Source organism: Diceros bicornis, chromosome 33 (assembly GCF_020826845.1).
Source record: "Diceros bicornis minor isolate mBicDic1 chromosome 33, mDicBic1.mat.cur, whole genome shotgun sequence".
Taxonomy (NCBI): domain Eukaryota; kingdom Metazoa; phylum Chordata; class Mammalia; order Perissodactyla; family Rhinocerotidae; genus Diceros; species Diceros bicornis.
Window position 1 is genome coordinate 24,528,278 of NC_080772.1, and position 25,913 is coordinate 24,554,190.

General features: G+C 38.7%; 1 protein-coding gene across 1 annotated transcript in view; it reads left to right on the forward strand.

The window, feature by feature from the left end:
* Nucleotides 1-1,205: 1,205 nt before the first annotated feature.
* The window catches only part of TERF1 (telomeric repeat binding factor 1), a 44,138-nt gene continuing 19,430 nt past the window's right edge, over nucleotides 1,206-25,913 (forward strand). Inside the window, exons 1-8 of the mRNA XM_058528877.1 lie at nucleotides 1,206-1,534; nucleotides 5,891-5,986; nucleotides 11,993-12,114; nucleotides 13,610-13,696; nucleotides 16,577-16,726; nucleotides 17,781-17,893; nucleotides 20,974-21,033; nucleotides 22,642-22,733. Coding sequence (XP_058384860.1) covers nucleotides 1,228-1,534; nucleotides 5,891-5,986; nucleotides 11,993-12,114; nucleotides 13,610-13,696; nucleotides 16,577-16,726; nucleotides 17,781-17,893; nucleotides 20,974-21,033; nucleotides 22,642-22,733 — 1,027 coding nt within the window. The 5' untranslated portion in view covers nucleotides 1,206-1,227. The remainder of the gene's footprint in view (nucleotides 1,535-5,890; nucleotides 5,987-11,992; nucleotides 12,115-13,609; nucleotides 13,697-16,576; nucleotides 16,727-17,780; nucleotides 17,894-20,973; nucleotides 21,034-22,641; nucleotides 22,734-25,913) is intronic.

Consider the following 25,913-nt stretch of genomic DNA (forward strand, 5'->3'; position numbering starts at 1 on the left):
GGCTTTGATAATGTTGGATGTGTTATAAACTGAAAGGTTTTTAAAGTAAACTTTTTTAAAATTTTATTTATTTATTTTTCCCCCAAAGCCCCAGTAGATAGTTGTATGTCATAGCTGCACATCCTTCTAGTTGCTGTATGTGGGACGCAGCCTCTAGTTGCTGTATGTGGGACGCAGCCTCAGCATGGCCGGAGAAGCCGTGCATCGGTGCGCGCCCGGGATCCGAACCCGGGCCACCAGCAGCAGAGCGCACGCACTTAACCACTAAGCCATGGGGCCGGCCCTAAAGTAAACTCTTTATTCAATTATGACACACATATTGAAAAGTGCATAAATCATGTTCAATGAATTTTCATAAAGTGAATACACTGATATAACTATCACCCACATAGAGAAGCAGAACATAACCAAACCCCCTCTTCCTGAGAATCCCCTCTTATGTTCTAAAGTAAGTTTCAAAGTTCAAAATAAACATTCACTTATTGTTGTGCAGGCTGCATTCTATAGTCTATTTCAGACCCTGATTGACATTCATTTCCACAGTAGTATACTCCTTCTAGAGCAGTGATTCTCAAAATGCGATCCCCAGACAAGCAGCCTCAGCATCACCCGGGAACTTGTTAGACTTGCAAATTCAAGGAACCCAATCCAGACCTGCAGAACAGAAACTCTGGGGGTGGAGCCCAGCAACTTGTGTTTTAACAAGCCCCTAGGCTGATTCTGATGCACGTTAAGGTTGGAGAAGCACGGCTGTAAGTCCGTTGGAACAGTTTTGGTTCGTGATCGCCTAGTAACTGTTAGGTGAATACCAGGGTCCTAAGTGTTATGCCTGGTGACAAGTTCTATCACCTATCTCTTTTTGAAGTACACTGAGGGTAAAATGCCTTTCCATTTTAACTAACCGTGTCGTCCTAATAGTCAACGTTGCATTTTAGCAGGAGGATAAAGCACCCCCTCGCCTCTTAAGCTCTCTCCCAGCCCAGCCTGGAGTTGTCCGGTTTACCAACAGAGCCCGGCCCCAGGGTGGCGGGGAATTCAACTTCTAGAGGCGGGAGCAGGTCTCGGCCAATCAGAAGCCAGACTCGAGCCCGCTCGCCCATCCTGGGGGTGTGATTGGTGGTTTCCCGCCGCCGGAAGAGGCCCTCCGCGGCGCCGCCCCGCGCCCCCCCGCGCGAGCCAATCGTCGCTCGGCGTCCCAAACAGCAGGACCCGCGCGAGCGATTTAATATGGCGGAGGACGCGACCTCAGCCGCTTCGAGCCCGCGGGGCCGTGCGGACGGGGAGGATGCGGACCCCCCGGAGGAGCAGGGGGCGGCTACGGCGAGGGACGATCAGGAGCAGTTCGAGTGCCAGGAGCTGTTGGAGTGCCAGGTGCAGGTGGGGGCCCCCGAGGAAGAGGAGGACGCCGGCCTGGCGGCCGAGGCCGAGGCGGTGGCGGCCGGCTGGATGCTCGACTTCCTCTGCCTCTCTCTGTGCCGGGCCTTCCGCGACGGCCGCTCCGAGGACTTCCACCGGACCCGCGACAGCGCCGAGGGTGAGTGCGGGGCTGCTCCGGGGGCGCGGGCCGCGGCGGCGGAGGAGCGGAGGGACCGAGGCTCCGAGTTGGACGTGGGCTCGAATCCCGCGTCCGCCTGTTACCAGCTCCTCAGGTTTTCTCGTCGGTGAAATGAGAATAAGACCCCCAGTTAGAGTTGATACAGGATTCACTGAGTTAAAATGTACGACACTGCGCCTAACGCAGCGCCCAATTCGTTTTGTCTCCTTTGGCGCTTGTATTTGTTAATTTCCTCTGACTCAGTATTCCTGTAACGGCATTTATTCAGTAGTCACTATGGCCTCCCGGTGACCTAGGCATCAGTGTTTGCTGTTAATTTGTGAGCCACGTATTTAAGCCTCGTTTGGCCTGCCTGCTCGGTATAGGCTTCAGAGGAGAAGCAACTGTCAGTGAAATCTGCGGCCGGGATGAGAAGGCCTGCAAATGATGGACAAAGACACAGACCCGTGGAGAACACGAGCCCGCCGTTCTGGATGATAACAGAAGGATGCTCGTGTTTATTTCAGAGTTGGCACGCAACTTACTGCAGCTGCATGCAGCCCCAAGATAGTGTTTAATAGAAAATTTTATACTTGAGAAAACCATATTGACACATTTCATCTTCAGGTAATCCCATGAGTTAGGCAGGTAATCTTAGAGTGAACTAGTTAAGCAACCTAAAGAATTGATAGGTTACAAGAGGTATTCCAGACCCATGCAGTATCTTCCACTTCAAGAACCTTTCCTCTAACTGTATTGCAGATAACACCAGAGCCATGGTTAATTAACATTAATTAGAAAATTAAATCCTGAAATGAAGGCAGTTCACTGTAATTAGAATTATTAAAAAGTCCTCTTTCGTGTGGAGGCTAGAATTATCTATGTGGTAATGAATTTGAACTGGAAACCTTATTGTGAACTCCTGTTTAGCTTAATATAGGTATAAATGGTTACATATAGAAATATACATGCATATAGCTATACATATGTAGACACAGGTTAGTATACTCATATATTTCCTTGTTCTGGCAGATTAAAGGGCATAGAAGTAGTGTAACCCTGGTAACAACGAGTACACCTAGCGCTCGAGTCTTGGCTTCTAATACTGTTCTCCAATACAGGAACCAGAGTTCTTTGGAGAAATGGCCTGTGTCTAGGACAGGGACAGGAAACATACAAGATGAACCTGGAACATCTTGTGCCAGAAAGGAAGGAAGTGCTTCCTTCCTGTTTGCAGAGCAAAACAAAACCTCCAAACAAACAAAACCCCACAATACTGGGAGTACAAAGGGACACAGGAGCTGACTGCAAGAGCTCCCAATGGCCAAAGCTCAAACAACTCGAGCAAGAAAACAGTTAGTATTGGATTATAACCCAAAGTATAAAATAAATACCCATGGGTCCGTACGGATGTAAATAAATGATGGAATAAATAGAGGAAGAGACAAATCTCCCATGCGGAAGAATTCCAAATAATTCGTGTAGCTACTTTGTCCTCAAGGAGGTGGAGCATAGCTCCCCACTGCTCAAGTGTGGGCTGCGCGTGGTGACTTTCTTCTGAAAGTACAGTATGGAAAGGAGGGAACGAGTACCTTCACAGTAGAGAAACCTGATGGATTCCTCACCTAGGAATCAAGGGCAACATCAACAGTGATAGTTGATAGTACTTGCACTTGATAAGATGTGATGGGAAATGGAACTTGACCTCTGTGACCTTCCTCCTAAAACTCCTAACTCCAGTCTAATCGTCAGGAAAAAATCAGACAAATCCCAGTAGAAGTACATTCTACAAAATACTCAAAACTGTCAAGGTCATCAAAAGGAAGGAAAGTCTGAGAAACTGTCATAGCCAAGAGACTCCTAAAGAGACAGGATGACTAAATGTAATGTGGTGGCCTGGATGGGATCCTGCAGCAGAAAAAGGACATTATGTACAGACTAAGGAGATCTGAATAAAGCATGGACTTTAGTTAGTAATGTATCAATATTGGTTCACTAATGTAACATACTATACTAATGTAAGATGTTAATAATAGGGGAAACTAGGTGGAGGGTATATGGGACCTCTATCTTCACATTAATTCCATAAATTTAAAAATGTTCTGAAAAATAAAGTTTCTTTGAAAAAGAAAAAGATCTCTTTCAGGGTTGTAGCTCAAGACCCAAGGAGTAATCTAGGCCACTGCCATTATTTTAAGGTTAAGGACAGAAACCAGAGAGAGTGAACTGTTTTTCAAATAGCACTTTAATCACTGACAGACATGCAAATTGTGAACATCGTGTTGTCTCTATATTCCCGTTTTTGACTGAAAAACTCCCTTTTATCTCTTTTATAGAATTCCATTTACTACACTTTTTAATATTGTAAAAATGTACAACTCTTGATGCTTTCTAGAAAATTCTTAGCTCTTTTATTCCAAATCAGAATTGTTCTCACACCTCACGTATCTCAGATAAAGCTTTTTCAGACTGGTACTCTTAACCTATCTCCTGCGTGGGAAGCAGTGTAGGATAGTGATTAAGAGCATGGGCTCTGGAGAAAATTGTCTGAGTCTGGTTCCTGGCTCTGCTGCTTTATAGTGTAAGAACTGAATCAAGCTCCTCATCCTCTTGGCACCTCAATTTCCTCATCTGTAAAATGGTGATAATAGTAGTGTCTACCCCATAGGGCTGTTGAGAGAAGCAAATGAACTGATATGTATAAAGCAAGGTTTCTCAGCCTCAGCACTGTTGACGTTTTGCACCACGTAATTCTTTGTTCTGCGTAAGCGTCAGGGTGGAGGGGGTGGAGGTAGTTCTCCTGTGCTTTGTAGGATGTTTAGCCGCATCCCTGACGTTAACCACTAGGTGCCACGAGCACCTCCTCCCACTCATGACAATCAAAAATGTCTGCAGACATTGCCACATGTCCTGTAGGGAACAAAAGCACCCTCGGTGGAAACTGCCGGTGTAAAGTGCTTAGAATAGTGCCTGGAATCATAATAAGTGCTTAATGTGGTTTCTGTTGTTGCTGGTCGTTAGATCTTCCCTAATGGGTGTTTCTGTCAGCAGTGTTTGGTTAAACAGATAGCCAGTTCAGCCAGGGTAGTTTTTCATTGTTTTTTGCCTAGCAGGTACAAAGAACAGAAGGGCAAGGTATCTGTAGTTATTGCAGAGTAGACTAAATTGAATATGGAAGGAAGTGCAGACAGAAGGGGTCTGACCTCTTCCCCAGAATAGATTGGGTCTTTCTTTTGTTTTGCTCCTATAACATACTTACCCTTTGTGGCACTCATTAAAATTTAAATTAGTCACTTGCATAACTTTTTGTTTAATTTGTCTTCTCAGACTAAAGCCCTCACGGGGGCAGGGACTGGCTTTTATCATTCAGTCATCAGTCGCTAACATTGGCTAGCTGTAGGTGTTCAGTAAATATTGTATGAATTGTGTTTAAATTTTATATAACTTTTGTGCTCTCTTTGAATCCTATTTAATCATATTACGGCTATATTTGGTCCAGATAATCTGTAGTATGGCATAAGATTATGGCATCAGAGAATTGAGGAAATAAATACAAAACAATATATTTATTTGTCTTATCTGCTTAGTGGCTGCCCAACTGATTTTTGGTTTGCTAGTTAATTTAACCTTTTTATATACACTAACCAAGCCCTGGGTAAAGTATAATCCTAACCTTCAGGTCTTACTTTAAACATTATCTTCTCAGAGAAGCCTTCCCTGATATCTCCTCCCTCCGACTGGCATTAAATTATGCTAGTTCCACATTTTTACTTTAGTTGTTCGATCATTGTCTTACATTGCTACATGGTAATAAACTCACTCAGGTCCAAGATGATGGTTTACTCACCATTGTATGTACCCACTGCCTAGCATAACATCTGCGTGGGCATTCAGATATTTGGGAGATTATTATTAATTAATATGTTTTTAAAATAAAACTTTGTAAACCAAACAGGCTCTCACTTAACTGAAATGTTGACAGAAATAATATAAAATATTTTCTATAATATTAGGAATTTTAAGTTATAAAATAAGCTTTTAGCTAATGATTTGACAAATTTTACAATTTGGATCTAAATCTCCCTTTTTATTAGTATAGAATGCCTGTGAAAATAGTTTTAAATATTTATTATTCTGCATGCAAAACAGTTTTATTTTGCAAGAAAAGTGTTCATTTCTATTGTTTTTTGTTCTGATTTTTAAAAATTGTCTATAAATAAAAGCATACAGCTCTAAATTTATGATAATTTTTGCATGAGGTTTGTAACCTATTCCTCAGCAAACCACACAAAGGCACTGCTGGGTCAAGTTGTTTTTTTTTGTTTTCTAAATAATATTCACTTTTTTCTTTTTCAGCTATTATTCATGGACTGTCCAGTTTAACAGCTTATCAGTTGAGAACTATATACATATGTCAGTTTTTGACAAGAATTGCAGCAGGAAAAACCCTTGGTAAATATGTGTTTTTATCTTATATTGGAAGTATTTCAGTCTACATCTAAAGGTAAGACAATGAGAAGAAACAGACGGGAGCTGTTGCTTGTTTTTGAGAGTTTGCCCATGTGCATCTGGCATGTACATCTACACACAAACATGTCCAAAGCAAGTGAAGGAAACCGAGTCCCTATCTTCTTAGAGCAGTGGTTCTCAATCTTTAACCTGCTTCAGAATTGATAAAGAACTTGTTAAAAAACAGAATGTTGAGTCCCCTTGCCCAACATGAGTTTCCAATTCAATAGGATGGTGAGGGGTCCTGGAGTTTACATTTCTAATAAGCTGCCAGGTGATTCTGATGCTGCTGTTGGGAACTACACCTTGTGGACTCTGTTTTGGAGATTTCACTTTAAATTTGACTCTGTTATAATTTTGTAGTGACTCTTACTATCATAAACACTCGGTTTTTTACTGGCAATTATGATATTTGAAACCTCTTATTTGAACTTGATTTCAGCACTTATTTATATAAGGGAATATATGATTTATAGCTACAATTCTTTCTCCCTTGTCCCCATAATTCATTTTACATTGTAATAGGCAAGCCTGATTCAGTTTATCAATAATGGCTGATATTTACAACAGTTATTTAAAGGACCTTTTGATGGAAATAATTACATATTTATATTGGTTTTTACAATTTACAAAATGCTTTCCCAGCAGTCCCAAAGGGTAGGCAATACTTACATGACACTGCTTACTTATAAACATGTTGTATTATGTAAAATCACAGTGTAGTAGTGCCACTCTCATGGCCCTCGCTAACTGGCTCTGGCTTGTGTAGTGTGCTTTGTGTTGGGGGTGAGGTTAGGTCTGGAGTTGGTACCAGGATCATAAGTGGATAGGACTAGAGGCAGAGTAGATGTTGGGGAGACAGAACTATAGGTAGGTCTGGGCCTGTTGCTGAAGAAGAAAATGGGCTGATGTGGATACAATTGGAGAATTCCTTACCATGCAGATGGTAAGTTAACATGGTTGTTAACGGAGTTGTTTTGTAAATTAAATGTGACAAAATATTCTAAAGTGCCCACCCGTGTTTCACATATAGCAATTGTTCCGTATGTCTTAGTTTCTCCCCCGATAACCTTTCCTCCCAAAAAAAAGGGTTGAAAAAATCCAGATTTTATGTGTGACCACATGGTTTAATCTTGAAATTCATCAGGATCCCATTTTTGGTACATCTTAGATATAATAGGCCAGGTAGGGTCAGTTATCAAGAATCAATTTATTTCATCATAATGGATTCAAGTGAGGCAGCATTTAAAATTTGATTTTAATTTATATACTGGATTTATATACATAACCCTTTTTTTGGTTTGTTTTTGGTAGTTGCTCTACAGCAGCACGGCCTAATAGAAATAAAATGTGAGCCACGTATGTAATCAAAAATTGTCTAATAGCTACATTAAGTAAAGTAGAAAGAAATAGTGGAATTAATTTTAGCAATATCTTGTTTAACCCAATATTTCTAAAATATATGTCAACATATAATCAATATAAAACATGTTAATGAGATATTTTACCCTTTTTTTGCAGTAAGTCTTTAAAATCTGCTGTGTATTTTATACTTACAGCACATCTCAATTTGAACTGGCCATATTTTAACTGCTCAATAATTACATATGGCTAGTGGCTACCATATTAGCTTTAGTCTCCTTTCCCACATAGCTTTAAAATATGGCAAAGGTCTTGAAGGGGAAATGTTTGTTAACGGCAGTTTCCCTCCTCTCATGGGAGTTTCTCTCTTAAGATCTCTGCAACTCTGGGAGATTTCCCTACCTTTCCATCCCAGCTCCTTGCACTACCCAAGAACTCAGCGAATGTCCTGTCGGGGAAAAAACAACTGTGTGTTTTCAGTTCCACTAGTTTCTCATCCACCAAGCCAGGCCCAAGGAAACCACCAGAAGCTTTGCTCATTTCTCTTACTTCCAGTAAAATCTCCCTGACTGGAGTATACTGAATCCTCAGCCGTATCAGCAAATGAGCCCAGGGAGGTAAACAGTTGCAGGTCACCAGCTCATCTCAAAAGGATTCTCTCTCTGGAATTGTAGTCCATCTAGTTCTCATTGCTTCCATGGCTCTGCCATGTCTTTGGCAACATGATTTTACAGTTGACCCAGTTTTTTTCTAGTTGTAGTGGAAGTGTTGGCCTGCTGCAGTGTCCTTTATCCTACCTGAAAGTGAAAGTCTACACCGTAAATTTTTTGAAGTTAAGATCTAACATATATACATTTTTTCTATATCTCACGTTTGTAAGAAGGAAGGCAGATTAGTGAGAAGGGTTAATGTCAGCCGAGAAAGACTTCTTAGGAAAGGTGAGTATTGCAGTGAGTTTTTAAAAGAAAGAAAGCCGATATAAAATGAAGAAGAGTTAGGCAGTCTGCCTGTGCTTTTCATTTCACTGCTTTACAGCATGTACTCTCGCCCTACCAGCCATCTTGTTATTCCTGAAGTGCACCTTTTTTGAGACACAGTAAGTGGTTTTTAAGAGTTCTGGTGTCCACTTCTGCTACTTGCTAGCTGTGTGACCTCTCTAGGCCTCAGGTCCTCCTTTATAAAACAAGGTTGGTGATGTTGTGTAGCCGTTTAAAGAATTGTGTGGACAAAGGAGCTACTGCGTGTTAAGCACTTAGCACAGTGCCTGACACATAATAGGGCCTCAGTAAGTGTTAACTGTGAGTGTGAGTATCTTTTGTACACCTCTGCCTTCTTTTCTGCTGCTCCATCTTCCTGAAATGTTCTTGCCATCCTTATCCTCTGCACTTGAGTATCTTCTGTTTATCCTTAATGTCCCAGTTCAGATAATTTCTCTCTCGTGAAGGGTTCTCGTCTAGTATCCCTTCTTAGAGCTAATACTCTGTTCCTCGCACTAGACTCCGCCAAAGAGTTTTTGGAAAATAGAGGTGCATGGACTCTATACTAATTAAATCAATCTCTGGAGGATGGGCCTAGGCATCAGTATTTTTTAAAAGCTCCCCAGTTGATTCTCAGGTATAGCTAGGGTTGAGAACCACTGGCATAATACATAATTCCAGTAAAGTATCACCCACGTTGGTTTGTCTGCATGTCTTCCTTCATAGCTAGCATGTGAGTTCCACAAGGGCAGGAGCTGTTTCTTCCTCATGCCTGTATCCTACCTGTCACAGGGCCTGCAATATAAAAAGTATATAAATGAATGTATTTTTATATCTAAAATGTTGGAGAAACAATTAGGAGAGGACAATAGGAAATAAAGTAGAAATTGTTGAAACTACTAATATTTAAATTGCATGCTCCCTCTAATTTTTCAAAGGAACAAAAAAGGATGTGCCATTTAAAATTCTCTTAAGTATGTTTGTTACGTAGTTGGCTATGGAACTACAACTGTACCAGGAACTATAGGGATTTAGAGGAATGTACGTAAGTAGCTCCTGCCCTCAAAATTTGAAATGTAATCATTATGCTTGTAGAGTGAGTAAGAGGTTTTCTACATTCAAGACACTTCAAAGCTAATAGGATTGGGGCCTGCTTGGTGTAGTGGTTGAGTTCATGTGCTCCACTTCGGTGGCCCGGGGTTCACAGGTTCAGGTCCCGGGCATGGACCTATGCACTGCTTATCAAGCCATGCTGTGGCGGGCATCCCACTTATAAAGTAGAGGAAAATGGGCACGGATGTTAGCCAATCTTCCTCAGCAAAAAGAGGAGGATTGGCAACAGACGTTAGCTCAGGGCCAAGCTCCCTCACCAAAAAAAAAAAAAAAAGCTAATAGGATTGTTGAAATAAGTAAAAAATACTGCAAGGCATGAAAAAGATAGGAATAGTGATACAAGAGATTTAGAGAAAAGAAATTTTCTAGTCATTCAGAGTAAGGAAGGAATTCAAGAAGGAGGTAGAGGTTGCTCTGTGCCTAGAAGGATTAATGGGTTTCATCAGAAAGAGAGTGTGAAAATGGTGTTCTAGACAAAACAAAAACCTAAGAGTTATTTGGAGAATAAACTATAGTTAGATTTCCATGCCTAACTCCCAAAACTTGCTCCTCACCCAGGCTTCCTATGTCAGTAAATGGCAGCAGCACTTATCCCGTTGTTAAAACCTAAGAGTCCTTCGTTTTTCCTCACGCTCTGCCTCCAGTCCACTAGCGAGTCCTGTTTGTTCTACGTTCAGAATAATTTCCGAATCAGACATTCACTTCCCTCCTGCCTCATCTCTGATAGTGTGCATCCCACTTGCCCACTGCTCCAGTCGACTGATCTCCTTTCTGTCTTTTGAACACCCAGCTCCTGCTCGGAGCCTTTGTACTCGTGCCGCCTGGAGTGTTTTTCCTCTAGACTTGGTGCGGCTGCTGCTTCTGCTTCACGTTATGCTGATCTTGACTCCACTGTCACTTCCTCCAAGAGGCCTCTCCTACCGACCCTGTCTGAAGCCTCCCCCATCATTCTTGGCTTCTAGTACCCTTTTCTTCCTACTAGCCCTTATTACTCTGAAGTTAAATTGTTTGTTAATCTGTTTATTACCTGTTTCTCCCATTAGCATTGTGAGCATCATAAGAATAGGGAGTTTGTCTTATTCACTGAGATATTGCAGTTTTTAGGTGAGTGCCTACTCATAGTGCATGTTCAATATTTATTGAATGAATGGATTATAGGTTATAGGTGCAAGACATACATAGTGAAAGTTCTGAATGTCAGATTGAGATGTTTGTGTGTAATTTGCTAAGTGGTTACCAGCCACTGTGAGTCTTTGATCAGAACTTGATCAAAATTCTGTTTTAAGAAAGTTTAACAGTAGTACAAATATTATCTCATTAACGTAAATCTTATGAGATAGCATTTATTTTCATCATTTTGTAGGTGAGAAAACTGAGCATTAGAAAGGTGAAATAACTTTTCCAATACCATGCAGGTAATACATGATGGAATCTGGAATAGACTCGAAACAATCTTTTTAAACCACTATATAGTATTTTGCAACAGATTCGATATGGTGATGAGAAAGAGGAAGGAGTTAAAACAATGACTCCTTAGATTTTAAGCCTTGGTGATTAGAAGAATGTTGGTAGAGAAATAACTTCTTGAAAGATCCTGTTTCACGTATCCACAAAATAGATAACGAGGGTTTCAAGTAGTATACGTTAAAATCAAATTTCAAAATAAACTAATTTTGTGCTCTATCTTAAGGTTTATTATAATGCATTAGACTTAAGAACCATTTACGAATTCCATTACTGTGACAACTTATGTAAAATATAGTTTATTTAGCTCTTAAAAATCAATATTTTAGTAAAGAAAAGCTTCAAATATTTCATAAACTCACCTAGCTTTTTCCTTTTTTTTTTTTTTGGTGAGGAAGATCGGTCCTGAGCTAACATCTGCCAATCCTCCTCTTTTTGCTGAGGAAGACTGGCCCTGGGCTAACATCTATACCCATCTTCCTCCACTTTATCTGAGACGCCGCCACAGCATGGCTTGCCAAGTGGTGCGTCGGTGCGCGCCCGGGATCTGAACCTGTGAACGCTGGGCCGCCGCAGTGGAGCGCACGCACTTATCTGCTTGCGCCACTGGAGCGGCCCCGCTTTTTCCGTTTTTAAAGTTGATTTTAATGAGGAACTTAACTTGAAAAATCAAATCACTTCCCTAAACTGGTGTATACAAGAGCAGTGCCTGGCACATAGTATACACTCATTTAAGAAATGAGTTTAGGGTCCGGCCCCGTGGCTTAGCGGTTAAGTGCGCACGCTCCGCTACTGGCGGCCAGGGTTTGGATCCCAGGTGCGCACCGACACACTGCCTGTCCAGCCATGCTGAGGCGGCATCCCACATACAGCAACTAGAAGGATGTGTAACTATGACATACAACTATCTACTGGGGCTTTGGGGAGAAAAAGGGAAAAAAAAAAAAAAAACGGAAATGAATTTATAAAAAATTGACAAAGTAAGGTTCTACTTAGCTTTCTAAGTTACTTATTTTTGTTCTGGTTTTAAAAGATGCACAGTTTGAAAGTGATGAACGAATTACACCCTTGGAATCAGCGCTGATGATTTGGGCTTCAATTGAAAAGGAACAGGACAAACTTCATGAAGAAATACGGAATTTAATTAAAATTCAGGTAGGAATATTACTTTGTATTTATAATTATTATTTTGTTAGAAAATAAAAATATAACATCTAAAGAAATTAAGAGCCATTTAATAGAATTTGGGCAGTAAACTCGGAGTAAAATTTAATAAAATTGTTCTCTTTAGAAATCTGACCTTTGGTTTATAGTCCTGACGTAGGCTCTGAGAGCTGGGAGTTAATGTTTGCTACCTAAGTGTATATTCAGAAGATACACCACATCTATTTAAAGATCACCAGGCAACTGTCAAAAACCAGTGGTTTGTGCTTTCCTAATTCCTATTTAAAGATGATTAATATGAAAAAATAGAATATTTGATAAGAAAGTAATGGGTTTTTTTGATTAAGAGAATGTAAAATTTTTACTATGTAGTGAGAATTTTAGGAGTAGCCTATTAAAGAGTGAGAAGCCAAAAAAGTCATTCAAAGATATAATGACAGGGAAAGTATGTTTTGCTAACAGGCAAAGGAAATACTAGGGACTTTCTTAGTTAAATAAACTTTTCCTCATTTTTAAAAAATTTGTTACAGTTGGATAGGAGAGAAAATCCAGGTGGCATCCCACCTTCCCAAGAATTAATTATTGATAGCATGGCGACTACCAAGTATAATTAAGATCTGAAGAGAATGGGCAGAAAAGTGACTCCTCGTTTTAAGAATTTCAAACCAGGGCAGAGAGATTTGTTGTGTTATCCCGATCTTGGGGGGCTCCTGAGGAAGCAGGCCTTCGTTAATATACTAGTACAAAGTTGGGTGGGTTACCATAAAATACATGGCAGACGTGCAATATGTTGCTTACTGTTTGCAGGGTTCTAGTCTAAGCACTTTCATGTATAACTTTAATCCTCACAATGAGTCTATGAAATAGGTCCTATATTTCCGCCATTTTACATATAAGGAAACTGAGGCACCGAGAGATTAAATAGCTTGCCCAAGTTTACAGAGCTACCCAGATGGTAATGATGGTCCCATATCTTACCACATATCAAAGAGGCCAGTTTATAAAATATTTAAAAGCATCTGGTTTCCTAGGTTTCTATTAGAGATTTTCCAAGGATCCAACTAGCAAATTCTATATATCCTCATTATCACAAAGGCCATCTACCTCCTCTCATTTCCCTTTTGCTCAAAATTAATATTTAGGTGGGTCCTAAATGTATATGATGTAGCTCCTAATTTATTTATTAATGCTGGCCTTTAATTTGGCCTAAATTAGAAAGAGATAGAATGCTGGGCATTTATTATTAAATGTGCAAGGGGCCAATGAAAATTTTTTGTTATCTCTTCAAACCACACATAGAAAAAGTATTTTCATCTTAGAAAAAGTATTTTATATCATTTATCAAATCAAAATTATTAAACTACATAAAAATATTTTAAATGAAGTAGTTTAGACTTACCTGAGATATTTCAATATTAAACAACAATTATATATTTTAAAAATTATATATTTTAAAAAGGTATATATTTGTCATCCTGTCTTTTAGGCTATAGCTGTTTGTATGGAAAATGGCAATTTTAAGGAAGCAGAAGAAGTCTTTGAAAGAATATTTGGTGACCCAGATTCTTATATGGTAATTGTTTATATTGGAATCAGAATTTTAGAACTATTTATATGGAATGAGGAAAATTGCAAGAACATTGGAGGAGAAAAGGAATGTTTTGTCTTTTAAACAGTATAGAATAGTGCTATCCAATAGAATGAAAATGCAAGTCATTTTCTAATAGCCACATTAAAAAAGTAAAAAGAAACAAGTGCAACTAATTTTAATAACATTTTATTTAACTCACTATGTCCAAAAACATTATTATTTTTAACAGTTAAATCTTTTTTTTTTTTGTACTAAGTCTTTGAAATCTGGTGTGTATTTTACACTTACGTCTAAATTCAGGGCTCACACATTTTGAGGTATCAGTAGCCACATGGCTACCATATTGGGCAGAGCAGGTATAGAAAAAGGCATTATAACTTGCTTATTTTTCTAGAGGTTTCTTATGTGATCATCAGTAGTTTTGTGTATATATGTAATGTTAAGGTCAATAGAAGTTAGTTTTTAAATATTAAAAACAAAAATTATTGGAGTAAATTAAGCTTAATCCAAGAAATAAAAGATAGTTTTATATATTTTTTAGTGAACTTTTCATTGAACAATAGCATACTTCTAGTCAGGAATATGTATCATAAGTGTATAAGCAGATGTGTTTTCACACAAGGAGCACACTTGGGTGATGAGCCCCTAGATCAAGAATCAGAACGTCACCAGCACCCTCCAGTCACTCTCTCTCACCTTCTCAGGAGTAACCACTATCTTGACTTATAACATCCAAGATTAGTTGTATTCGTTTCTGAACTTTATGTAATAGAATCATATAGCAAGTTTATATTTGTAAGATTTATCCGTGGTGTTGCTTGTAACAATAGTTTGTTCATTCTCATTGCTCCATTATAGGAATATACTACAATTTATTCATTTTACTGTTGATGGACATTTGAGTTATTTCCAGTTTTTGGCTGTTACATTCCTTTACATGTCTTTTGTAGAACAAATATATATGTTTCTATTGGGTATATATTTAGGAATAGAATTGATGGGTTATAAGATATGCACATATTCAGTTTTAGTAGATATTGCCAAACAGTTTTCCAAAGTAGTTATGTCCGTTTCTCCAGTAGTGTGGAAGACTTCCAGTTGCTTCACAGACGTTATCTGTGGTTTTCATTTTCATCATTCTGGCAGATATGTAGTGCTATCACATTGGGTTTTAATTTCTGTTTCCCTGATGATGAATGAAGTGGAGAACTTTTTCATATGCTGGTGTAGAGTTGGGAGGTGATCACCTTAATCTGTGGAGGGACTGAGCCAACTTGAAGGTAGGTTATAGTTTTAGTAAGGCACAGTCTCTCTCTTAATTTGCCCCTGTTCCTAGGGTGTAACTCTCCAGAGATTTCAGCCTGATAAGTTTATGGGGTTCCCTGCCCCTACTTTTTTGTCTTAGTTCTGTGAAGCTACTGAAAATTCCACTCTGCTTGTACTTCACAGGCGAGGAAACCTTACGGCCAGTAAGCATAAGAGAAAGTGCGTAACCTCACTATTATTAGTAATCAGGGCGGTACCAAGTAATATATTGAAATAGGATGTCAAACCTCAGACTGAAAATGATTAAAATGTCTTAGAATACCAACAGTTGGCTTAAAAAGTGGACAAATGATAAGACTACCATACCATACCATCCTCTCAGGAGTGTAAATTGGTATTTAACCTTTGGAGAGCATTTTAGGAAAATCTATAAGCATGCATTCCAGCAATTCCACTTCTAGAGTAGCTGTTTTCACTTTCATGGCACATTTTAAAAGCCATGAAGCTTTATTAAAACAAACAAACGAGCAAACAGGCCCCACTGAGACAACTGGTCTGGGATAGAGCCTGAGAAGTAGAATTTTTTTAAAGCTCTTAGCTTTTATTGTGCAACCAGAATTGAAAGAACTACTGTCCAAGAAAAACTTGTGCTATGCACAAGAAGACGTGTAGAAAAATGTTTAACAGCATTGCAGTAATAGAAAATAGCCTAAATGCTTTCAACAGGCTGGAAGAATGGGTGAATAAATGGTAATTTTGATCAATGGAATACTGTACAACAGTGAAAGTAACTGGTTCCACAAATATCGGATCAACATGACTAAATGTCATAAACATAGAGTCAAGCAAAATATAGCAAGTTTCAAAGAATACACATAGTATAACACCATTTGTATAAAGTTAAAACCATGCTGAACATTACTACGTATTTATGGATGCATATGTATGTGGTGCAAGTATAAAGGAATGCATGGGTATGGTAAATTCTAAATTCAAGGTAATAGTTACCCTGAGGAGAGAAAGGCTAGGGGGTGCAATCAGGTTATGGTAGTAAACAAGGGCTTCAATTGTACAGATAATGTTTTATTTATTAAACTTGGCAATGGACTTTCAGGTTCATAATATTTTCTTGAATCCTTTCGTGTATGTGTGAAATACAAAATATTTTTTTTAAGTCAGAAAAAATACATTAGTGGGCCATTTAAAATAGAATTTTTAAAATCTCTAATTGTGTCTCTGAGTTTATATTTATAAAGCGATTTCTTTCAATTAAAAAATATGGCAGGGGCCGGCCCGGTGGCGCAAGCGGTTAAGTGCGCTCGCTCTGCTGCGGCGGCCCGGGGTTCGCCGGTTCGGACCCCGGGCGCGCACTGACGCACCGCTTGTCAAGCCATGCTGTGGCGGTGTCCCATATAAAGTAGAGGAAGATGGGCACGGATGTTAGCCCAGGGCCAGTCTTCCTCAGCAAAAAAAAGGAGGATTGGCATTGGATGTTAGCTCAGGGCTGGTCCTCCTCACAAAAAAAAAAAAAAATACAAAATTTCTAGTACCTTATTTGTGATTTATGTGTTAATACATTTCCTCTGTTTTCTTTAGCCTTTAAAAAGGAAATTGCTTCTGGTAATCTCTCAGAAAGATGCATTCCATTCCTTTTTTCAACACTTTAGCTACAACCACATGATGGAGAAAATTAAGAGTTATGTGAATTATGTGCTAAATGAAAAATCATCAACCTTTCTAATGAAGGTATGTATATTTCAGAGAGAGTCTAGCAGTAGACTTAGGAGAAATTGTTAGAATAAAAGAGGATACTTAAAATAGAAATCCTAAAAACTAATCAGAATTTTATTTAGTGATTTTGTAGAAGAATGTGGCAAAATGTTATAAGTAGTGAATCTAAAGGGTTTACTGGTGATCTTTGTCATATTTTTGCAACTTTTCAAAATTAAGAGTTGGGGAAATTTTTCAAAATAAAAGGTTGAGGAGAAAACTTATCAAAATGAATTAAGAAATAAGAGAAAAAATATTTAGCTTTAATTTAATTAAATTTTAAAGAAATTTTTAGCATATTTTTGGAAAAAAGTAAAATTGGACTGAAGAAGGCCCTTGAAAAAAATTTTTTTTTTTTTTTTTTTTTTTTGTGAGGAGATCAGCCCTGAGCTAACATCCGCCAATCCTCCTCTTTTTTTGCTGAGGAAGACGGCCCTGGGCTAACATCGGTGCCCATCTTCCTCCACTTTATATGGGACGCCGCCACAGCATGGCTTACCAAGCAGTGCGTCGGTGCGCGCCCGGGATCCGAACCAGCGAACCCCGGGCCGCCGCAGCGGAGCGCGCGCACTTAACCGCTTGCGCCACCGGGCCGGCCCCGAAAAAAATTTTTTTATAACATTTTATCCTCTGTCTTGTCCTCAAAAAGTTTTCACTTAGTGTGTTATAGTGCTGCATTGATTAATTTGAAGTAGTATTATTTTAAAATGTCTGGAATTTTTCTTGATTTTTTTTTTTTTTTTTTTTTTTTTAAGTAACCTTTTATCTTAAAATTGCCTGGAAAGCATTGTGTGTATCAAATACATTTACAAGCAAGGACCCTCTCCGTAATGCTCATAAACCAAACAGGGAGCTAAAATAGCTGCTGGTGATGTCATAGTTACTGGGGAAAATAACAACGCAGTGCTCTTTATTGGCCTGTGAACAGATACTTTGGTTATGACTGTCAAAGAATTAGAAGGCTTAATTTAATGCTGTTTGTTTAAAATTGCTTAATGCATTCTTCCTCTCCCACAACCCCCTTTTTAAGGCAGCAGCAAAAGTAGTGGAAAGTAAAAGAGCAAGAACAACAACTTCTCAAGATAAACCTAACGATAACAACATTGAAATGGAAACTGAAGCTAATGTGGATGTAGAAAAAAGGTTTGTAAATGCATTAATATATTTTTTATCTCATGAATGCAATATCTTTATGTAAATGTGATGCTAGTGAGCCATTATTAATAAAAATAATTATGGAGTAGTAGATATATTGTGTTACTGACGGTTAACATTTGGATATTTGGCATATTGTAAAGTTACTTCATGGCTTATGCAAATTCCACTATATATGCTAAGTAAAAATAGAGAGTGAGAAAATAGTACAGTTTAAATGGTGTGAATAGTACCATTTACCGTTCTCAGGGAACATGTGTTCTGGAACAGCGTTGAGGTTGGAAACCTGAATCATCTGTGCCCCTTAGTTCTCAGATCCCACATGCCTTCATTATGTGACTGTTTTACTGTACTGAGGGTTATTCTAGTATTTTAAGATATTGTTCATACATCTTCTCTAATGGTAAGCTAACTGCTTCATCTGGTGCTCAACTGAAGAAATAGTGATTTGCTCCAGTGCTGGAGGGAAACAGGTTATGTCAGTCCTACATATTGAGAGACAAGAGTTCGGTCTCCAAAATTATTTCTTTTTTAGAGATTTTCAAGGGTGATTTTTACCTTTTGCTTTGGCTTTGGAAGCTAACCCTATTGAAGAAGATAAACTCTGCCATCATAAAGATCTTCTTTTCTATTGAACCCATGGTCCGTTCCCTCTGTTCTTCTACCCTTAACCCAAGGCTAGATAGTCAAATCCTTGTGGTCTCTGGATGGATATATTTGGCAGTGGATGTAATATTACTGTTTTTTCTTGGCACCATGATTTGAGCGCTGCAGGTTCCCCCCATCTTAACTGCTTATTTAGCGATGGGGATTGGGGTCTAAGTAGTATGGACATGGCATTGTCACACCTCAGGACTGAGCTCAGTCTCCTTCTAGTCTCTTCTTTGTCCGTGCATATCACAGCATGATCTGCTCCTCACTGGTTCATCTCCCCACAGGCTCTATTAATGTCTTATTTCTCATTGACTTATTTTTTTCTAAGACTCATTTTGAGAAGTAGAGATTTCATTTTTATTGGCTCAATTATTTCATTTTGTTTAGGAAATCAAAGTTTAGTAATACTAAGACCCAGTACATTCTTGTGCACAGCCTTCCTGCCCGGTGTAATACTACTTTAAAATAAAGTTAAAACTTACAGTGATTCTTACAGATAATGAACACATCTCCTATGTACTCTCCTTATATAGTACCACTCACTTATTTCAGATGCCCTCCCGGGTGCAGACACCCTTCAGTCAGTGTGTGTAAAACGGCACTCTTGATGTTCTCATCTGTCTCTCTGTACCCTGACCCTCCTCCTTTACCTCACACATCCAGTTATCTCCCCAAGTGTTAGGAATCCCATCGCAGAAATGCTTCTCTAATCCATTTTTTCTTATCATGTATATCCTAGATTATTACTTAGCTTTGTACCACACAGTCCATCCTTGACATGACTTTCAGAGTTAGCTTCCCATAAAAATAAATCTGTTTAAATCACTTCCCAGCTTAATAACCTCTATTGGCTGTCTGTTTCCTACTAGATGACTTAGAATTTATTGGCATGGCTTATAAAGCCTTACATAGACCCTTTCATATACAACCTCATTCCTAAACATTAACCCTTCCCCTGCCCATATACATGGTACTTTCTAGCAACACAGAACCTCTCCCTAATCTTCAGATATTACATACAAGCTCTTTCATGTTTCAACGCTCGCTTCAATTTTGAATTCCCTTCTTTCTGTTCTCTTTAAGGCAAGCTCTTACTTGCCATTCAAGGTCTAGCTCAAAGATCACCTATAAGAAGGCTTGCTGAGCTCCCTGATCAGAGTTATCTCTTCTGTGCTCCCACAGCACCAAGTCACACCTGTATAAATGGACTTATCCTAGATAGTAACATAATCTGTTTACCTGTCTGTATCTCTCACTAGATTGAGAATTCTTTGAAGGTTCTTAATTAGCTTTGTATCCTTGGTACCTAGTTGGTTACCAGGCATACATTAGAACTTATAGTGCACTAGACACAGGGAGCAAAACAAAACCAGAGACAAAGATCAAGAATCAAGCAAATATCAAAACCATCCTAAATAAAGCATCAGATTCACCAGTATCAGAACAAGAATCAGCAGGACGCAAGTGAAACAAGGGTAGAATCTGAAGTGTGATTGTGCGGTCAGACAAGTGCTAGGAAAGATGAAACCATCATATTACCAGTACTAGATGAAACAGATATTTTGCTCAGACACTGAACTGTGTCTGCACCCGGGAGGGCATCTGAAATAAGTGGGTGGTACTATATAAGAAGAATACGTAGGAAATGTGTTCATTATCTGCAAGAATCATGGTAAGTTTTAATTTTATTTTCAAGTAGTATTACACTGGGCAGGAAGGCTGTGCCACAAGAATGTATCGGGTCTTAGTTTACTAAACTGTGATTTCCTAAATCAAATCAAACAACTTATAAACTATTTGAGGCAATAAGAATTACAGACGTGAAACAAACAATAGCAGACATTACATAATTTGTTGTTGAAGTTTATGGATAGACTGAAATGCTGAAGGAGTGAGATGGACAGCCGCAGGGAGGCGTGAGCATGGAGCAGGGCCTGGAAGGGTGGGTAGGAGTTTTACAGGTGGATGGAAGAGGAAATGTCAGTCCAGGAGAGAAGAGTAGTCCCAGTGAAGGCAGGGAAGTGCAATGGTCATGTTGTGTTTGTGGAAGCTAATTTTAACTACAGCAATGGGGAGGAATTAATTAAAACATTCAGTTGGAGACTGGTGCAGAAGACAAGAAATTAAACTTGAATTCCTGGAAATAAAGATCCATGGGAGAGTTGAAAGAGTAACATGAATGCTCAACTACAGCATTAACCCTACGTAACTTATGTTTGGGGAAGCCCCATGTAATATTTCTGGTAAGCACATCTGCGCCAAAATTAGCCATGTTGTAATGGACTAATGCTACCAAGGTTTCTTTTCAAAGATATTTTTCGTAAATTGAAATATGACTTGACTATGTAGAAAGTACCATCCTTATGAAAAGTTTCTTTTGTTTACGTTCTTACAAATTTTTTCTTCTTTTAAAGCGTTAGTGACAAACAGGCTGCAGTAACTGAATCCTCAGGGCATACAGTATCCTTATTGAGGTGAAGTAAATTGACATTTTTCTTCTCTGTCTTTAAAATCTTTGATTGAAGCAATTCATGCATACCTGGATATGTTATAATAACTGCCATGTAAATGGTATGATTTAAAGAATATTGCCGGGTCCTCCTTACCTCAACAGATATTCAAGACCCTGATGTGTTTTGAAATTCCAACCTATAGAGACCTGCCTCTGGGATCCTGGGTTGTTTCACATTGTTTCTACAAGGCAATTATTGGAATACACATATAGGGAGTCCTTGAACTTAAAGCAGGTGTTTAGTAAGCTCTTCATCTGTCATGGAAACAAGGATATGCTGGGGCAGGAAGGGATGGAGGTTACATTTCTAATGAATGTCTCAAACTCCAGTTTTATGAAGTTACTTGAAAAACTGTATTTAATGTACTAGAAATGCTGTGACAGACAGTACAACATGTTCAGAGAGCAGAAAGTCTGCATGAATGATTTCAGAGATAGAGCAGTTGGGATGCTGAATGGAACCATGGGAGGGGGTGGCTGACTTGTGTGGAGGACGTCATTGGAAGTGAGGGCTGGAGAGGCCAGGATGTTATATGGATTATCCATGAGAACACAAATAATTCATGATAATAGCAGCACCTGGGGTAGAGAAAGATCTGTGAGTGATGGGAAGTGCTTAGAAGGATAGTTAATGATTGTGAAGAATCGTAGATGGTGATACACCTCAGTGGCATGAATCCTCAAGGGCTAAGGTTTCTATGGAAGCAGGATCCTGAAAGTGGCACTTTGAATTTTGCATGAATTTTGAATGAAAGGTATAGAGGCCCACCTTTGGGACCCTGTGGTTCAGGGAAGGGAGAAGATTAAGCCAATCTCTACTTGAGAAGGCTACAAGGAGAGAAATATTGTCCCCGGGGGAGAGCTAGATCTTAGACAGGAGAAGATGTGGGGGAACTAGTGAAGACGTTGAGAATGGCATTTCAGAGAGCACAATAGAGAGTTTTGAGAGGAAGGGGAAGGATTAGTAGGTTGCATAGAGCACTTATAGGGGTAAGAGTATAGATTTTAGGTGGTGATAAAATAGCTGCCTAAGCTTAGGTGAACTACTTTTTTCATCTTAGTTTGCTCCTTTATTAAATTGGAATAATACCAACTTTGCCAAGTTTTCAAAAAATTCTGCCACATCCTGTATTTCCGAACAACCTTACCTTTCAAAAAAGCCCTTTTTGGAAGCTATAAAGATAATCAAGTAATATCTGCCATCATGTATAAAGGGATTTTGAAATTTCTTTTTTGAGAAATAAACTTTTACAAGCCATAGGAGATAATGAAAGTTACTTCTTCATAGTCTGAGGACTTTTTTTTTTCTTGATCTATCTCGTTGTAAAGCCAAAAGAATATTGATTTCTGAGTAGATGTGATGGAGAAAATAAGTGATGAGAGAGAGGGAAGTCTAACAACACAAATCTTGAGAGGCCACAGGTTAAGATGGGGCACTAAGCAAGGAGAGCACCAAAGAAACAGGCCAAAGTAGAAGGTCCTAGAACAGAGATTCAGACAAATCATCTGCCTTTTCCATAGCTTTTCTAATTTTTGTGGAACCAGTCACAAGCTTTCATGTTTCATTTAGGTCTCACAAGAATCTCCTCTTATCTAAGTTGAAACGTGGAACCCAACAACAAGATTTTAATAAGAAAGAGGAAAGAGCAGGAACTCTTCAAAGTGAGTACTCTTATTACGGTTTTAGAAGTGGAGAATTGATGTGTCCTTGAAAGCGATCCAACTCTTGACCTCACCACCACAACACACAAGCACACAGTTCAGACAGCCAAAGCACAAAGAGATTAAATGTCATGACTTCACAGAGTTAATTAGAGGTGGTACTTAATTTAGCAAGTTAGCTATTCTGATTGCCTAGCTTACAGTACTTTTGCTATGGTGGTATACTGCTTTTCTATTTTAACTTTATTCAGCAACTTGAAATAGTTACTTACCTGAAAGATAAATGTAGTTGATTCTTGTTATTCACGATAGTTATATTCTATAAAGTTGCCATGAACACTGAATTAGTGAATGCTGAACCATTAGAGTAGAATAAGGGTTAGGTTCCTTTGAGCCTCTGATCACAACATTTTTGTCCAACTGATCAACACATAACCTTGTTTTATGTGTTTTCTGTTTAAAGACACCTCATTTAATATGTTTGTTAATTCATTAACATTGAACTCTCAGCCAATAGCACTATAACTTGTGCCTGAATGAAGCTCATCTAACGCACATCACACCTATTTTCTCTGTAAGGAACATCATAGCCTTCTTGCACTCAGGAACACTAGACAGCCCTTCTACAATACACTTGGAGGCCATTTTAAACATCGAAATTACCAAAAAAAAGCACAGAAGTGTGGCACTTAAATAGACTGTATAAGGGACAGTTATTTATAGCATGGTTGCTAAAACGAGAAGGCAGAACTTCACCTTGTTTAACCTCAGCTGGGAATGTGCATGTCAGATGACTCATTTTTTGCCACTCTGCACATGTCCACCAATGGCCACAAAAGCACTTCAAGTATTGATTTTTTTTTTTTTTTTTGTGAGGAAGATCAGCTCTGAGCTAACATCCATGCTAATCCTCCTCTTTTTGCTGAGGAGCACCGGCTCTGAGCTAACATCTATTGCCAATCCTCCTCCTTTTTTTCCCCCAAAGCCCCAGTAGATAGTTGTATGTCATAGTTGCACATCCTTTTAGTTGCTGTATGTGGGACGCTGCCTCAGCGTGGCCGGGGAAGCGGTGCGTTGGTGCGCACCCGGGATCCGAACCCGGGTCGCCATTAGCAGAGAGCACGCACTTAACCGCTAAGCCACGGTGCTGGCCCATGTATTGATTTTTGAGTTACAAATTTTAGCATGTGGGTGAATTCACAAATACAGAATCCATGAATAATGAGGATTGGCTATATGTAGAATTTAGATATTCTCATTGTATTTAGAATTTACTATCCTTATAAAAGGCATTGCTGGATTTAAAAAACAAGCAACAGGGGCCGGCCCGGTGGGGCAGCAGTTGAATGCGCGAGCTCCGCTGCAGCGACGTGGGGTTCGGATCCTGGGCACGCACTGACGCACTGCTTGTCAAGCCATGCTGTGGCGGCGTCTCATATAAAGTGGAGGAAGATTAGCATGGATGTTAGCCCAGGGCCAGTCTTCCTCAGCAAAAAGGAGGATTGGCGTCGGATGTTAGCTCAGGGCTGATCTTCCTCTCTCACACACAAAAAAGCAACAATAACCAAAAAAAAAATCTTAAAAGCAGTCCATAATTATTTTGTTGTAATTTGACTGTAAGTTTTTCCTTGGTACGTCATTCAACAAATGTTTATTGAACCCACACTATGTTCTAGGTACTGTACTAATGCAGGAATTTTTAAACCTTATTGATCCAATCCTGAATACTTACCAATCAATATAAAAATAATAGATGTACAGACTTGATGCCAGGCACATAATAGGCCTGCAGTAAATATTAATTGAATAAATTTATTCATAGCTGGTGGCTGATGACAGGGCCACTATTAGCTAATATTTGTAAATTACAGCTCTAAAACATTTACATTCAGAGATATTATCATCATCCTCATTTTAAAGATGGTAAAGTTAAACTCAAATATTTGCTTCATGTTGGTGGAGTTCCAAAATTATTTTTCTACATCTGTTGCTATAAAAATGGCTAGGAATCATAATTCTAAACTAAAATAATTTGTGGATTTTCCTGGACTTTTAATTTCATTATACAAAATTCAAAGAAATGGAAGCATATACTTTTTAACACTAAATAGTTAATCAGTAGTTAAAATCTGATGAAGACCATAACCTAATTACAGAGTGACTTGACAGTGACTATGGTTATTGAGCCTCGATCTTGTGAGTTTTAGTACATTTCTTGACTTTTTGTTAGATCTTAGTAATGTATACATACACATTCAAAAAAAATTCCAGTTTGCTTACACGGGTACCCAGGTATCCTCTCCTTACAATTAGAGGATACGAGTTTGTACTAAACTTTTTTTTCAAATTTTTTTAAAACACCTTTTTTTCAAAAAAAATTTTTTTCAGATTTGTAAAATTGCTGTGTACTTTTAAGAAATTAAGTAATTCAGAAAAGTTGAAACCAAAAAAATCACCTAAATTCTTCTATGCAGAAAAAACTCACCAGCATTCACTGAAATGATGATCAATATTTGAGTTAAAAGCTTTTTATATGTAAACTTTTTTAATTCTCAAAACAATCTTAGTGCTTTTTTTTTTAGGAGGCCAAGACAAAAATAGGTTAAGTAAAATGCCCTGGTCACACAGATAGATTGTGAACAGAAGCAGAGCCAGAATTCAAAATCAGACATTCTGAGTGCAGAGCTCATGTCCTCAATTACTGAGCTAGACCGCCTCAGGGGAAAGATAGATAGATTCACAGCAAGTGAACATTTAGAAAAATGTGATCAGGTTACATATGTTCCTTTAAAATATATTTACATTTAATTTTTTTTTAAAGTGAAACTGAAGGATTCAGTGAACTTCAGATAAATACTGTTTCATGAGAAATATATCAGTGACCTATATGATTCCTCCAAAAGGAAGAATAAAGGATATGAAACACTTTGAGAGGTTAGGTCAGGTTGCCTCCCTAACTGTAAATTTGAACTTCAGACTGTTGATTGATTTTAGCTGTAAAGGGTGAAATTAGCAAAAAACCTCTCCTGCAAGCCCCCATTTTTCTTAGTTACATTTTATATGGTCCAAGTTTGTAGTATTCTGTTTCCTAGCCATAATTCCCATGGTAGTTTAATCTGTATTTAAGTTGATTTATTTCTCATCACTAACCCTTTGACCAGGATTTTCCCATTCCTTACC